Source organism: Epinephelus moara, chromosome 7 (genome assembly GCF_006386435.1).
Source record: "Epinephelus moara isolate mb chromosome 7, YSFRI_EMoa_1.0, whole genome shotgun sequence".
NCBI lineage: Eukaryota > Metazoa > Chordata > Actinopteri > Perciformes > Serranidae > Epinephelus > Epinephelus moara.
This window is the reverse complement of record NC_065512.1, coordinates 4,148,978-4,163,957: the sequence shown is the minus strand read 5'-3', so window position 1 is coordinate 4,163,957 and position 14,980 is coordinate 4,148,978. Positions and strand designations below refer to the sequence as shown.

At 43.8% G+C, this 14,980-nt stretch overlaps 1 protein-coding gene across 1 annotated transcript in view; it reads left to right on the top strand.

The window, feature by feature from the left end:
• The window catches only part of kdm6a (lysine (K)-specific demethylase 6A), a 61,464-nt gene that overhangs the window by 10,804 nt on the left and 35,680 nt on the right, over nucleotides 1-14,980 (top strand). The window contains exons 4-6 of the mRNA XM_050048413.1: nucleotides 78-127; nucleotides 5,432-5,490; nucleotides 14,047-14,167. Coding sequence (XP_049904370.1) covers nucleotides 78-127; nucleotides 5,432-5,490; nucleotides 14,047-14,167 — 230 coding nt within the window. The remainder of the gene's footprint in view (nucleotides 1-77; nucleotides 128-5,431; nucleotides 5,491-14,046; nucleotides 14,168-14,980) is intronic.

Sequence of the window (14,980 nt, the reverse complement as noted above, 5' to 3'; positions counted from 1 at the left end):
ACTAACTGTTGATTATCTCCTTCTGTGTTTCCCCCTCTGTCTGTATCACCTCCTTCTATTCGTCTCATTATTCTCAGCATTATCTGCATACCAGAGGTACTTCAGTTTACAGACGGACTACTGGAAGGTGAGTTTGCACAACATGTTGGTAAAATAGCACCTTTTATATTTTGTGCCACTATTCTTTCTGACCTTAACTGTTGGTGTGGTCTGCTCTTTGGTCCACATGGTGCCCAATAGAAACCATTGCAGTGCACACTCAACTGCATTGCCCTAAAACTGGGTCACTTTTTATGCAGTGTTCACCCAGTGTGAATGTGAACATCCTTAGGTATTCGTAAAGGTGTAACTTGGCACTGTTATATCAACATGAAATCCAGTGTGCTGATATACAGAGACAAACAATGAAAACATATCACTGTCCTAATGCTTAGTGAGTAGACTCTACTGTGTTGAAATGTGTCGAGCGATGATGGAAAGATTGCTGTGCACACAAGAAGACTGGGCTGGTTGTCAGCCTGTTGTGTATGTGCTTGATTCTTCGAGGACATGTGGAGGTAATATACTGCTGAGTGCATTTAAGGACACTGAGGGAGTGGGTACAGTCTGTGCCAGAGACACACTGTAAGAACTGAGGGCGGTGGAAGGCCCCACATGCTCAAGTGGCCTGCAGTCAAGTCAGTGGGACTGAGCCGGTACATGTGGCACATTAGTAACAGTGAGCACACAAAGAATTATGCAAATGTTGAGGTTAACCGTTAGTAAAGAAGAGCCTCAGTGTCCTGCTGTGACTGATGCACATTCAAGGGATAGTACAGATTTTTTGAAGTGGGGTTATATGAGGTACTTATGTCAGTCGGCATGCCTCCAGTCTGGAGAAACAGGCTGGAGCCCTGCCTCTGATACAAAAAGAGGCTGAGCTGTGTTATGATACAGTATTAATTATAATGTAGTAGACTGCTGCTGGTTTCAACCACAGCATGAATGAACTCAGATAGAGCTGGCAGAGCTGGTGAACGTAGCGCTCCCACCCTCTGCTGCACAGGCCGTCGCTGTGATTGTGACTATCGCCATGGCTGTGCTTCGAGTGTTTTGTTGAAGCTGCTGAACTCCTCTGTGGTGTGTTGGTTACACTCCTGTCGTATTTGATAGAGGCACAGCAGTTTCACATCCAGTGTGGCTTCACAATGCGTTCTTGGTTAACGTTAATAGGAGCAGTAACGAGAAGTCACAGTACAGCCACCGTAGCCATAGACAACCACAACTGCAGCCGTAGTCCGAGCAGTAACCGCATCCACAGTCACAGCTTCAACCAGCTGCAGCTGAGCTCAGAGCCAGTGGCTAGATTCTGTCTGAGTCTTTTGAAAGAATTAATGAGCAATAAATGCACCAGATAAAGTGTCACATTATCTCTCTATGCTGTAGTATCTGCAGAGTGTTTGTTATAACTGGAGTGGAGCAACACACTTTTCGTTCCTGGGGATCGGAGGAACGCAAAACTCAAAGTCTGCGTAAAGTCTGTGATTTAAAAAATGTATTATTAAGCACCCAGCCAAATTGATTAAAAAAACAAGTATATAAAATTAGGTTGCTCTGAGACGCTGGGGTCGTGTCCGCTGAGGGAGCTAAAATGAAGGCCAAGCCAATGCCAAATGACGGACACCCTTCAGGAGCTAACCCAGTATCACAGACACACACGCACACACACCTGAACCAAAGAAATGCTGCTCCACGGCAACAGACGCGATAGCAGCTAACCCATTAGCACACACAGTCAGTGGTTATACAGCACACACCCTCTGAACCACGGAACAAGAGCTGCTGCACGGTGATAGCCTCGTTTAGCAGCAACAGCAACCAATGCACGCACAAAGCACACACCCACAGCAGTGAGCAGTTTGCTGATGGGACAGGTAGCCAGTTCAGCCAGAAATACTTACAGATACATTAGTGACAGCTGTTTAGCTTGGGTTTATATGATTGTGGCATTTAACAAAGATGTTTATACATGTATTTATTAGACTGAAAGAGCTCAGAGAGCTTGTGGGACGTAGCGAAGTTGCCGGTCACGCACAGAGCATGGACGAAACGACACTGATGCTATGTGCTGCGCTCCAAGTTAAAGTTTGTCGTAACGTAATATTTATATAGTAGGGGAGGGGTTATGATGAGGATGGTCCCAGTGCGTCATCGACCAGGCATGGAGAAAAATTTCTACCATGTATTACGTGTTTAAAAAGAAATAGTAGATTTTGCTTTACCTGGACTTAAAGGTGAGGGAACAGAGAAGAAGTTCAGAAAAACCATCAGGGGTTTTCTGTTGTGTTATATTGCCGAAACTATTTTTTAACTGAACCGGTTGATCAATGAAAAAATGGCCTTATTTAACTCTATTTATTCAGTTTGGATCACGACATCTCTTCTGCTCAATTTAGCTAATCGAGTGACATTTATCATCCAAAGAGCGTAGCTGCAGGGACTTTCATGAAGATGTGATACAGTGGATGCAACATTTTAGTATTATTTGCAGAAACACTTGCCTCCGTTCAGATTGCCCACAGTTCCTGCTCATGGCCTGGAGATAAATTGTCCAATCAGCTGTGATATGATGGCGTCCAGCCTGTCCTCTCCGTGCTCTCTGTGTGGATGAATAGGCCCGTTTGGTCTGATGTCTCACTGTTTGGAATGCCCATTAAACAGAGGTGCTGAGAGCTGGATTGTGATCAGACCTGACAGCTCTGGGCTCCTCGGGATTACAGATCACCACGGTGAAGTGAGGGTGTGAGGTCCTACCCTCTGCTAGATAATGGCGTGGGGCAGACTTCTCTTGGTGGCCGTGTAGAATAGCCGCAGTTTGAAGCCCCAAGCGCTGGGCTGTTATTGGCCAAGACTAGACTGGTGTGACTGACCAAATATAACTGGTCCTTAGTGGGAAGTGGCAAAAAGATGCATCAACATAATTATGTTTATGTAGGAATTTCATTGATTTATGCTCAGTGTGTTGTAGTGCTGCACGATTAATCTAATCGCAATCGCGATACTTTGGATTCAGGTACGGCGACGTTGAACAGAAAGACGTGCTGTATAAGTGTAAAAGTTAAAGTCGCCACGTCCCGCGGCAACACGACCAATCTATATCAACACTTGAGACGGGACGTGGCGACTTTAACTTTTACATTTTTACACAGCACGTCTTTCTGTCCAACGTCGCCGTACCTGAAAGACGTGCTGTGTAAAAGTTTCAAAGTTAATGTCACCATGTCCCGCGGCAACACGACCAATCTATATCAACACTTGAGACAGCATAGGCTGCGCTGCTGTGTGAGCAGCATGTTTGACTGTGCTCAGTCTGTTGATGGTCATTGACACACGGTCTGTCCATTACAATAACTGTCAGGTCAGTGCCCCCCAAATATAATGTAGGGGAAGCACTGAATCAAGCAAGAAGACTAATGATACCATTTATTTATTACATTTTATTGTAATTATATTGTAATCGCAAATCGCGATATTGTCCACCATAATCGCAATCGCACATTTTTGCCAAATCGTGCAGCACTAGTGTGTTGGTGTGACTCATTGGCCAGATCTTATTGCAGCTTTACAGCTCTACTCACTTTTTTCCTCATGTAATGTATAATTTACGTTATATGGTTTAACACTTAATAAAATAAAATTGTTTCACGCTATGGTGTGTCTCATCACTTGACAGAAAAGACCAGCAAATGGAAGATGTAAACTCACTTGATCAGTTGATACTGTGAGACCTAATTTACAAAAGTCTTGTTTTTTTTTCTTCTGAATTTGTTCATAAAAATGGTCAGAAAGAAAAAGGCAACAGTCATTTTTGTATTGACTGAGATGTCGTCTCAGGTACTTGTTGATCTTCAGCAGGACATAATTTAATTCTGCTGCATGCCCATCAATTGGTCTCATATGTCTTTTTAGTTATTTTATCATCAATAAGTGGTACATATGTTGGTCATACTGCTCAGTCTGCTTGATTAGATCATTAACATTTGCTTACACCCTGAGGGAAACCAATGCCTCTATATAATACTCAATATTAGTTCACTGACATAGCGGGAAAACTAAACTGGTACTATACTGGAAAACAGTATCTTATATTAATGTAAATTAGCAAACATAAAAAGAGAAATGAATGGTAAAATACCTCTTAAATGCTCTTAAAGGTTCAGTGTGTAAGATTTAGTGGCGTCTAACATTGAGGATTGCAACCAGCTGAAACTTCTCCCGGTTAGAATTCCTTCAGTGGTCATTGTTCAGGAGGTTTTACCGGGAGCTGAATTATCCACAGAGGTCTCTTCCTCTCCAAAACAAACACACCACCAGGTGATTAAAACAGGTAAAAACACTGAATAAAGCGTTCTTTATAAATCAGTGTTTCCTCCACACTTTTTGGCTCGTCATAGACAAGCTGCTCGCCCAGCAGCTGCTGTGTGAGCCCACCATTTTTCTCTATTAACTCAGCGTGTACTCATCTTCTGAGCCAGGCATTGTAAGAACCTTCAATCACACATTATAAGACCGCAGATAAGACTGAGGCTGATAGTTCTGCATGTCTCTTATTAAATGATTTATATTTGAAGGTCCAGTGTGTAAGATTTAGGGGGATTTAGTGGCGTGTAACAACCAGCTGAAACTTCTTCTGGTTAGAATTCCTTCAGTGTTTATTGTTCAGAAGGTTTTTATCAGGAGCTGAATTATCCACAGAGGTCTCTTCCTCTCTAAAACAAACGGCTCAGGTGATTTAAACCAGTAACAACACAGAATAAAACAGTTACACGCGACAAATCCGTTTTTCTTCAACGCGATTTGGCACGTCGGAGATGGGCTGCCAACCTAGGACCTGCTAATTTGTGCTCACTAACTCAGGAGGTTTTTACTGCAAGCCGATATATCCACAGAGCACTCTTGCTCTCCAACAAAAAGGACCAGAATGAAAACACTTAATAAAGCAGTTTCATGTTTCCGATGCTGCTCATCTCGGAGGTACTTCTAACTATGGTGGCAGACACAAAAACACGAATGGTCCTATCTAGAGTCAGTGTTTGGTTTGTCCGGTCTGGGCTACTGTAGAAACACGGTGGTGCAACACAATCGCCATAAATGAGGACCTGCTCCCTATGTAGATATAAACGGCTCATTCTAAGGTGACAAAAACACGATTGTTATTCTCAGTTGATTAAACACTAATGAAAACATACTTATTATATTGCATTTCTACCTTAAACTCGTATAGAGACGTGCCATTTCAAGTAATGAACACACTGTATGTAAAAGTCCCCTCCCACCATCAAGGCTGAAACTGCTTGCTTTTAGTGTCAGATTTTGAACTGTAATCATTTCAATGTGATAAAGAAGTTTTATGCCTCTGTTTGTAACAATTTTCTGACCCTTTCTTTTTCAGAATGCTGCCTTTTTATACGGCCTTGGCATGGTTTACTTCCATTACAACGCATTTCAGTGGTAAGTGCTTCAGAAATATGTGTTTCATTGCATGCATGATGATTATATTTTCTTGTTTGATTGAAAACATGGTGTATAATCAAAGCTGTAGTCCAACTGTAACCAACACTCAGACATATTGGCATATCCATGTTTGCTGTCTTGCCTTGAGTAGGGTGAGAACACTGATCATTTGACCTGTGTGTTCAGTAAAGAGTTGGCTCCAGACTGTGTTTGTGCGTATTAAACATGTGTGCACATATAGAAGGAAATATTGTGGCTTAACAAACAGTTGAAGTGTCTGAGCTGTAGAGTTGGGTTCGTTTCTGGTTTGTCTTGTCCGATGTACGAGCTTAAACAGGTTTGATTTTTTTTGCAAACCAGCTGAACTGGCAGTTGTCATTATGACACATTCAGGCAAATGAAAATGTTGCAACCTGTGCCGACAGCATCACAGTGCTGAATCCAACTTGTATTGCATCAGTAATAAGCAGTATGACAAGTTTCCTCTTCCTGTTTGGCTCACATGGCAAAACACCATCACATCTTAAATAGAGGCAGTTATATTATGTGCTTCCTGCTGCTTGAGGATTCATATATTTGTGGTGGTCTGACATGCAGTGCAGTGGGAGTATTGATGTGCGAAGACGCTTTGCATGAGAACTGGTTGCAAAACAACAGCAGGGAGGTGCATTATGTGTGACTGTGGTCTTCATGTTTTAATGAGAAAACATCTTATTGCAGGCAGTGCACTCACTGACGTGTCCTCAAATGAACCTAATAGCCAAAGTAGTGGAGACAGAAGAGACAGCTTACCAATATGTCAAACTGTAGCAGCTGGCCTGGCATTATCTGTCTTCTACGGCAACCTGCGTGCCTGTTGAGCATGATTTTTCTGCTTTAGTAAGTTATCACAACAGAGCATTTCTTTGGTCTTAGTCAGAGCTGAGGCTTTGAAGATTTAAAACCATGGCATTCATTTTATTATCCGTCCAAATAGACAACCTGGGTTCTGCTTCTAAGCTGCAAGGAACCTCCCAGTTGATGTGCCCATTAGCACTGGATCCCTATAAGTGGTGTGCATTTTGCTATGTTTTATGGGTTAGTCCACAAAGGAAAGAATGTCTGAAGTGACATCCAGTATTTTTATCGTTAGGTGTCCTGTGATGTTGTCAAAGCCACATCATCCTCCTCAATAGAGGCTCAGGTGGGCTCAGTACCCATGTGGCTCAGTTTCTCGAGGGGATTGTGCTGTCAAACGACTGCTTTTAATCACCCAGATTTAGAGGCCATTTTGGGACTCCCTTCATGTGCAGTGAGCCCCATCTCTCTGTCCCATCGGGAGCAGAGCATTATTGCTCCTGACAGATCCACTAACGGCTTCCTTCTTGCTCCACTAAAAGCTACGATGGGCTTGATAATCTTCACCAGTTTCTCCCAGTTGCATCAGGCTTGTAGAGAGTAAGGTGTCAACATCCAGTCCCCTACCACAACACAGTCGGTGCTAAAAATTGTATGCTTGAAATCCTGTTGAATTGTCATGCCAGGGCTATGACTTTGATTACTACTTAAAGGCACAGTTAGGATTTTTAAAATGGGGTTGTATGGGGCACTTATCAATAGTCAGTGTAGGATGTGCAGTAGAAGTCAGTCAGCACGCCCCCAGTTTGGAGAAGCAGTCCAGTCTAGGCGGTTCAAGTCTGCATGTCGAAGTATCCTTAAGCAAGATACTGAACCCCAGATCGCTCAAGATGGCTGTTCCATTGGTGTGTGAGTGAGTTAAAAAATGTAACAGGTGGCGCCTTGTATGATAGGCTCGGCTACTAGTGAATGAATGTGTGTGTGAATGGGTGAACGTGACTCATAGTGTAAAAAGTGCTTTGAGTGGCAGGATGACTATAAAGGCTATATAAGTGCAGCCCATTTGCCTTACCATTTACCATTTTCACAGTGGAAACAGAAAAAATGTGTAGTGAACTGAACTGTACCGTACTGGACTGCTCGGTGGAATCGGGGCTTAAAACACTGACTATAGATAAGTATCCATACAACCCCAAAAAATCTGAACTATCCCTTTTAACTGACAATTGCACTTACTCTTACTTAGCTTTGGATTGGGTGCAGTCTGTCCATTTACAGGCAACACTGATCCATTTATTTCACTGACCATTTCAGTTCTCAGTGAAATCATTTGCTCACACGGCAGCAGGTGTAACAAGCAAGCAGTTCACACTGCACTGGTTCTTATACCTCCTTCCCCTCTGCTGGTTTGTGATGACCTTTCTCCCCTGCTCTGCCGGCTGCCACCCCTCCACCTCCTCCATGACCTTGAAGGCCTCCGGTGTAGTTGCCCTGCCAAGTTTTGTGCGTCCCCATGTCTGAGGCCTGGCGAATGTGTTAATGGGGGAAGGGAGGGTGAGATGTTGGGTTCGTGAGGAGGGGTTACGTCACCCTGAAGGCCAAGGCCCAGAGGAATGCTGAGCTGTCAAATGGTGACTGTTACTTCACAGGGCTGAAGTGGTGCCTAGCCGGAGAGACGCTGGCCCAACCATGTCCAGCCTGTCCATGTGAATGATAGCCTGGTATTAAATTTGAATATTTGTTTGATCCATTGTTAAAATCCATCCAAAACAAGCTCTGCCCCAGCAAAATATTGACTTGGAAATATCAGCGTGGAACATTAATGCCATTAAACCTCAAGTAGTAAACTAACTAGCGTCCATACAATGGAGCCAGATTGTGATGTGTATTTGGCCTATTTGGACAAATGTGCAGTTGCTGTGCTGTCAGATGCCCTTTTCTAAAGGAGGGAGTCATCCTTTGGCTGGAGTCTGCCTTACGCTGTGTGTCACAACCTATTCTGTAGAGGAGCTGCGCTCTCCAAGCATTCGCTTTGGATTCCGCCAGTGAGGAGGGAGGAGCGGCCGAGCGCTGAGCACGGAGCGAAGGGGAGGGTGAGGGGGAGGGACCAGATAAATGAGGAGGAGGCGCAGGGAGACGGGGAGGAGGGAATGGGGGCAATGAGTTCAGTGTGTGTGTGTGTGTGTGTGTGTGTGTGTGTGTGTGTGTGAGGGGAGGAGGGGGTGTCACCCAGTCAGCAGTGAGCTCAGAGCTCTGCCGCTTCATACAGGAGAAAGGCCTCATGCTGACATGCAATTGCCATTGTTGTGATGGCTACACAGTAAGTGAGTTCAGTGGAGAGTGATGTGTGTTTTAATATGCCCTTTTCTCTGTGGACTAGTTTATTTCAATTTTGTTAAGAGAGGAGGAGAAACTCTATTGCTGACGCGACAGCAGCTCAGTCAGCTCTGGTCTGCTACATGCTACAGCTGTGAATGCAGCCCTGCAGTCACTGACCAGATCAACTCTGCACTGGACTCTGGATCATTAATTTCATCCAATGAATGACAAATTCCATCTTTTGCTTAAATGTCAGTGTGAAGCATTTCATCACCAAATGGGATAAATGTCACTGGGTCACCAGTCTGGCTCGCAACATGCAGCCTGTCATTGGCTGCAGCTCTCAGACCATAACAAACCTTCATTTTGAAAACCCGTCACAGTAGCCTTTTTTACACAGAGATCACGCTACAGATCTGCTACGAAGTCCTTTCTTCATGCCTCTTTTGGATTTTTACACAGAACCAAATAATGGCGGCATCATGCTGCTCCAATGTTTGATTTTAAAACATCATGTGGTCAGCCTGGAAGCAAAAGAGGCATCACAGGCGTGACGTTAACACAACAGCGTCAGCCTCTAGTGTGACGTATAGCATACGTGTTGGCAGCGCTTTATTAACACCACTGGCGTAACATGGCAGTAACAATCCTTTACCCTCCCTATGTGACGGCTGATCTCTCCTCTGCTCGGAGGGTAAGGAGCTCCTAAACCACATTGTTTTACAGATTTACAGACATTTTCTTTTGCTGTTCTTCTTTGATTTGGCTGCAAACTGCTTCCAGCAGCTTTTTAAACTTCGACTAAATCATGGTCCCGTCCCGCTGGCTGTCTCTTTTACACAGACCTTCATTGGGTGCTGTTACTACCCTCACTGCCAGCTTAAAGGCGAGATAGCTCTGTCCCCCCATTTCTTGATTGTACCTATTATAAAGAACGGATAGGTGGAATATCAGTGCGAAATTCCCACCTTGAAACAAGCACTGTAAAAGAGGCTTATATGTATAAAGACTGTCTTTGGCCGCCCATCTCAGACAGTAACACGCTTCCTCTGTGTTACTGTTTTCAGAATCTCTGTCGCAATGTGAAACTACTCTTAAATAGCCATTCCTATCTCCACACTTCTTTTTAGTGCTCTACATCAAGCAAAAAATTCTGAGCTAGTAACCCACATGCTAAAACGTCTTATGTTTCATGTGGCGTTTTCTGGTGTGCGGATTCAGCCATTTTAATGTCAGCGCATGTCTTTCTGCCAAAACCAGTTTCCTACTAACGCTCTTTGCAGAAGCACCCTCACTGCATCTTTGGCTTAGTGCCAACCAAGATATTTTTGATTGGTTCAAAGAAATACAAACAACCCGGAGTGTTCATACTGCCTGTGAGCGCAGCGTGTGACCGCTACCTCGCTGAACTGCTGCGGCGTGCACATGTGTAGTGTTCAATATGTCATGCTTTGATGGGGACAATAAGTGAACAGGACGGTGTCATCTTGCTCCCGCTTTGATCAAGTCCTCCGGGATGCTTTCCGTGTGTAGCAGTTGTACACTTGACGCAAGCCATTTTAGCTGCAGCTCGTTCTGCAGAGGATTCCATGCTTTGACTGGGTGAAGCCGGCTGCAGCTTACTGACGCACGTTTTGTAAATTGGTGTATTTTTGTAATCGATGATGTCAGATATATCGATTAATAGCCCCAGCTCTACCAAATATACGCCACTGCTACCCAACTCAGCTGGTGCACTTTGCAACCAGCTGTCTATCTCTCAGATCTGGGTGGTGCACATTGCAGTAACCTGAAGAGCAGCAACATTAGCTTACAGACCAACAGGCTTAGATGGTCCAAAGTATTCTCAGCGGTTAACCAGTTAACGGTTGAATGTTGACATCCCTTGTTCAGCCAGATCGTTCCCCAATACCGACACAGTGCGAGATCGATTTGGCTACGCGAGACAATAGGGTCATTATAACAGACATTATGTTTCCTCTCTGTTTTGATGTTTGAAAAAGTGTACTGCATCCTTTTTGTCTGTTAAGCAATACAGACAGTGAGTCTGTTTGTAAGTAACTAAGCAGTAACTGTAGATGAGTAGTTAACGTCCATGTCTTCAGTTGCAATGACTGACAGCTGGTCGTTGAGGAACAGGATGTCAAATCTTCCAGTTAAACTTTTAAGCACCTCATAGCGGTGTTATTAAAGGCTTAGCATCTGAAAAGCCCTGAATCAAGACCTCAGGGATTTGAGGCTGTGAAGTCATTGTTCATTCAGACTGGGAAGCTAACATTAGCTCAGGCAGCGAAAGTGCAGAGTCAGTCTATTAGAGATAAAGTTTGTTATAAGTCCAGGCTTGGACTTTTTTTTTTTTGTTTTACAAAGACAAATGTGTGTGGATCAACTTGACACATTTCAACTGAGCAGTGGACAAAGTGTGGTTAACTGGGGCAGACAAAAAATAAAGAAGGTTCCACCTGTTAGATTCTTTGTCAGTGTAATTATGACATCCAGTGTTTGAACCATCTGTTACAGTTATACACGTCCATGTTATATGTGCAGTTACATTTACACGTCACTGCAGACAGACCCAGTGAGGCCCATACAGCAGCACCAGTTCCCTTTACCTGAGGCAGTGGTTGTTGGCACATCAGATAGCTCCACCAACCAGCTTTGCATATTAAAATGTACCTGCAGTGAAAGGAATATTAAAATATCAGCAACACTCTAACGTCAGGTGTAAAGGTGACGGCCCATGATCATGTCATTATCCAAATAAGGTGTCCAGATGCACATCTCATGTTGAGAGCAGCTGTAAATGGGGTGAAAGGCTTCACAGTGCAAATGATTATATTTCCCAATGAACAGTGTGTGGCATTAGTGTTAGATATTAACTGGCACCAGAATGGAGGGGGAATAACAAGACTTCTTGTTCCTCCACTTTCTGTGCTCATAAGAAGACACCACAGGGTCTATTATCATGACCCGCCAGACCACAGTCAGGTGCACCCTGCAGAGTGCGGGAATGTGCCAAACACACTCAGTAATTTGTGGCCAGGTTCCCTTGGCGCACCTGTCACACACTTGGACACTGGGTGGGATCAGAAAGAGCGCAGGATTAGGTGGTTAAATTAAAAGCTGTGACAGTCATGGCTCATTACATCCACTACTTTCACCCTGTTCAATCAGAGAGCTCTCCCCGTCATTACACACTGACAGTCTGGTGATGACCCTGGTTAACCAGTGTTTTGGATGGATTCACCAGGTGACAGTTTGACAGAGACAGACAGTCCTGAGAGAGGGGAAAGCAGAGAGAGAAGTTTTAAGAGATTCACTTTTTTCATGTAACTGTAAAAACTTCTTTTAATGTGTTCCGTCGATGTGTAAAAGAGCCTGTGTAGAATAATTAATCAAAATGCATGTGTGATGCGCACATAAACACGAGGTAACATCACTTCAGTTCGAAGCCCTTTTTACACAGAGATGGCGCTATAGAGCTGCTTTGAAGTCCCTTCTCAATGCCTCCTCTGCCTTTTTACACAGAACCAAACAATGGCGGCAACATGCTGCATCAGTGTGTGATTTTAGATGCATACTAGCATCGAGAAATCCAAAGAGGCATAATGGACGTGACATGTGACTAGGATTGTCATGAGAACCGATACTTCGGTACCAAGTTGATGCCAACACGCAAAAAATACATCGGTACCTGTTTGTTTATTTATTTTTTTTAAAGTACCGGCTACAACTTTGCCCTCAGCGGACCGTGTCGATTCCTGTCGGAACTGACGGGCAGTATACGCGCGTCAGTCTGTGCTGAGGACGAGCGCCGAAGAAGAACACCTGTTCTCCATCGTCTTTGCTAGAATTTTTAAAAAAAATTTAATTAAATTTTTATTTTTATATACTTTATTAATCCCCCTGAGGGGAAATTCAATGGCTTCTACAAGTGCTAGAGCTTAGATAGGGCCCAAAAATCCAGCTTGATCCCACCCGAGCCCGTGCATGTTCTGTCCGAGCCTGTCCTGTCCCTTTAACTGTAATTACGAGCCCGAGCCCGAGCCCGGTTTAAACCCGACATTTTTTTAAGGATACGAATGTGGACATTGAAGGCTGACTCTCGTCTTTCTTTCCATGGCAAGCCTTTGTCATGTGCCTCTTAAATGTCAAATGAGTATCGAGAATCGTGGAAATTCATTGGTATTGGTATCGACTACTGAAATTCTGGTATCTTGACAAGCCTACGTGTGACACAACGGCGTCAGCCTCTAGTGTGACATATAATGTGTCGGCAGCGCTTTCTAAACAATGACAATGGCATTAACGTTGTCAAAATGTCACACCTGTGCCACCTGTGGTCCCATCCTGCTGGCTGCCCCATTTATACAGACATCGTTTTCGCACTGTTACTACCTCAGCTCTCAGCTCAGAGGTGAGACAACTCTGTCCCCCCAGTCCATGAATGTACCTTTTATACACAATGGCGAGGCGGCTTAAAGGCGAGGTATTTTGGCCCTGAACAGAAAGTGTAAAAGGGGCTAGAGACGGCAGACGGAACAGATACCTGCTGCCTTCAGATGGCTGTAAGGAGAGTGATTAGTGTAAAGGAAAGGCGTCGGTATACTACAAGTGTACAAGTGTTTATATGATGAAAGAAACCTCTCCCAGCACCTGCAAGCTATTGCTGCTATAACTACAAATACAGGCCAAACTCTGTTAGAGCATGCTGTCTCCTCATGACATGATGTCATCAGACATTACCCAAACATTAGGGTTGCACAATATATTATTATTTCTTTAATTGTCATTGTGATGTCAGTTGGTGTGATAAATACATTACGGAAGACGGCGATATTGCTAGTTAGTTAAAAGACAGTATCAGAGGGACACTGCATTTTAAGTATACTTTTTTATCGGTATCTTTTCAGTTCAGTGTGCCATTTGCTTTACTTTTTTTTATTCAACAAGCGATTTGTTGGTTTTTAGAAGTTTACTGATAGCAGCAGAAAGGAACTACGTTCACCATGTCAACATCTGGCTGGAATACATCTCAAACCACCTCCAGGGATGGTTCCAAAAATAGGATTTCACCCCGTCCCCAGTGCCCTTTGGTTGCATTTTGTAGTTGGTTAGCCGGTCACATTCATACCTAAATTATCACCACATTATCAGTGTTGAAGTATTGAGTCATACTGTGATGTTTGAGTGTGTCCATATTGCACACCTCTGATGAACGTTTGTGAAACGACGGCTGATTAAAAGCAGCTAATCTGGTTGTACAAGAATGAGGCAAGAGGCTGATATTACTGTAACAAGATGGAGTGTTTCCAGATTCACCATGAGTGTTGGCCTGAATATTAATATACATTTCTGTTTTTAATAAACGTACTCTGTTGTTGTGTCTGTTTCCAGGGCAATCAAGGCGTTCCAGGAGGTGCTTTACATCGACCCCAGCTTCTCAAGAGCTAAAGAGATTCATCTGAGACTGGGACTCATGTTTAAAGTCAACACAGACTACGAGTCAAGCTTAAAGGTAAATCTGCACGGTTGGAAAAAGTCTAATGGTGTGATAGGCCGAGTGAGATAGAGTCATGGTGTTTATTTTGGTTCAGGTCACGGTCGGGTCAAGCAGGGCCTGGCAGTAAGCTTTAGAGGCAGATATCAGTCTGACATCCAGACATGAGTTTCATCACCACATCATGTTTCTTTTCAAGGTCATATCATTCTGTGGTGTAAATTACAAAGGTAGGGGTGCATTTAGTCTTTTTGGTAACAAACTGCCTGTGAATTAAGCTCAAAATAATCATTTAATAATCTTACTATCTATTGAATTATGCAGACATTGAACCTGCCGACATGAAACTTTGAAGTGACTGATACCAACATGAACACACTGGAATCATTTTCCGTCCATGCCGGTGTGTGTTGTACACCTGACGTGTAGTCATAGAGGCCTCCTTCCTGCCTAAACAGACTTGACCTCACTAGTCCTCAGATTTACAAAGGCTGCTGGATCATCTGTCCCGTCTGTCTGAGCTAAACCCTGTCTACTGTCTCCTGACACCTGTGAGCCATAGATGTGCAGCCGGTAACGAAGGGCTCTCTGAATGGAGCCTATGGATCCATTGTTGTCTGAGAGTCCTGGTCCCCTTTAGGGACCGACTGCTATCTGATCCGGGGCTTTGTCCCGCTCCAGACAGTCGGTCACAGGAGGGTTTTTGAATGCATTTCAATGCAGAAGGATACTATTAAGCCTTTAAGAGAATTTTTGCATCTCAACTTAAAGGCTTTATGTTAAATGGAATATTTCCTGTTTCTCTGATTATGTTGCTGATTTGGAGAAACA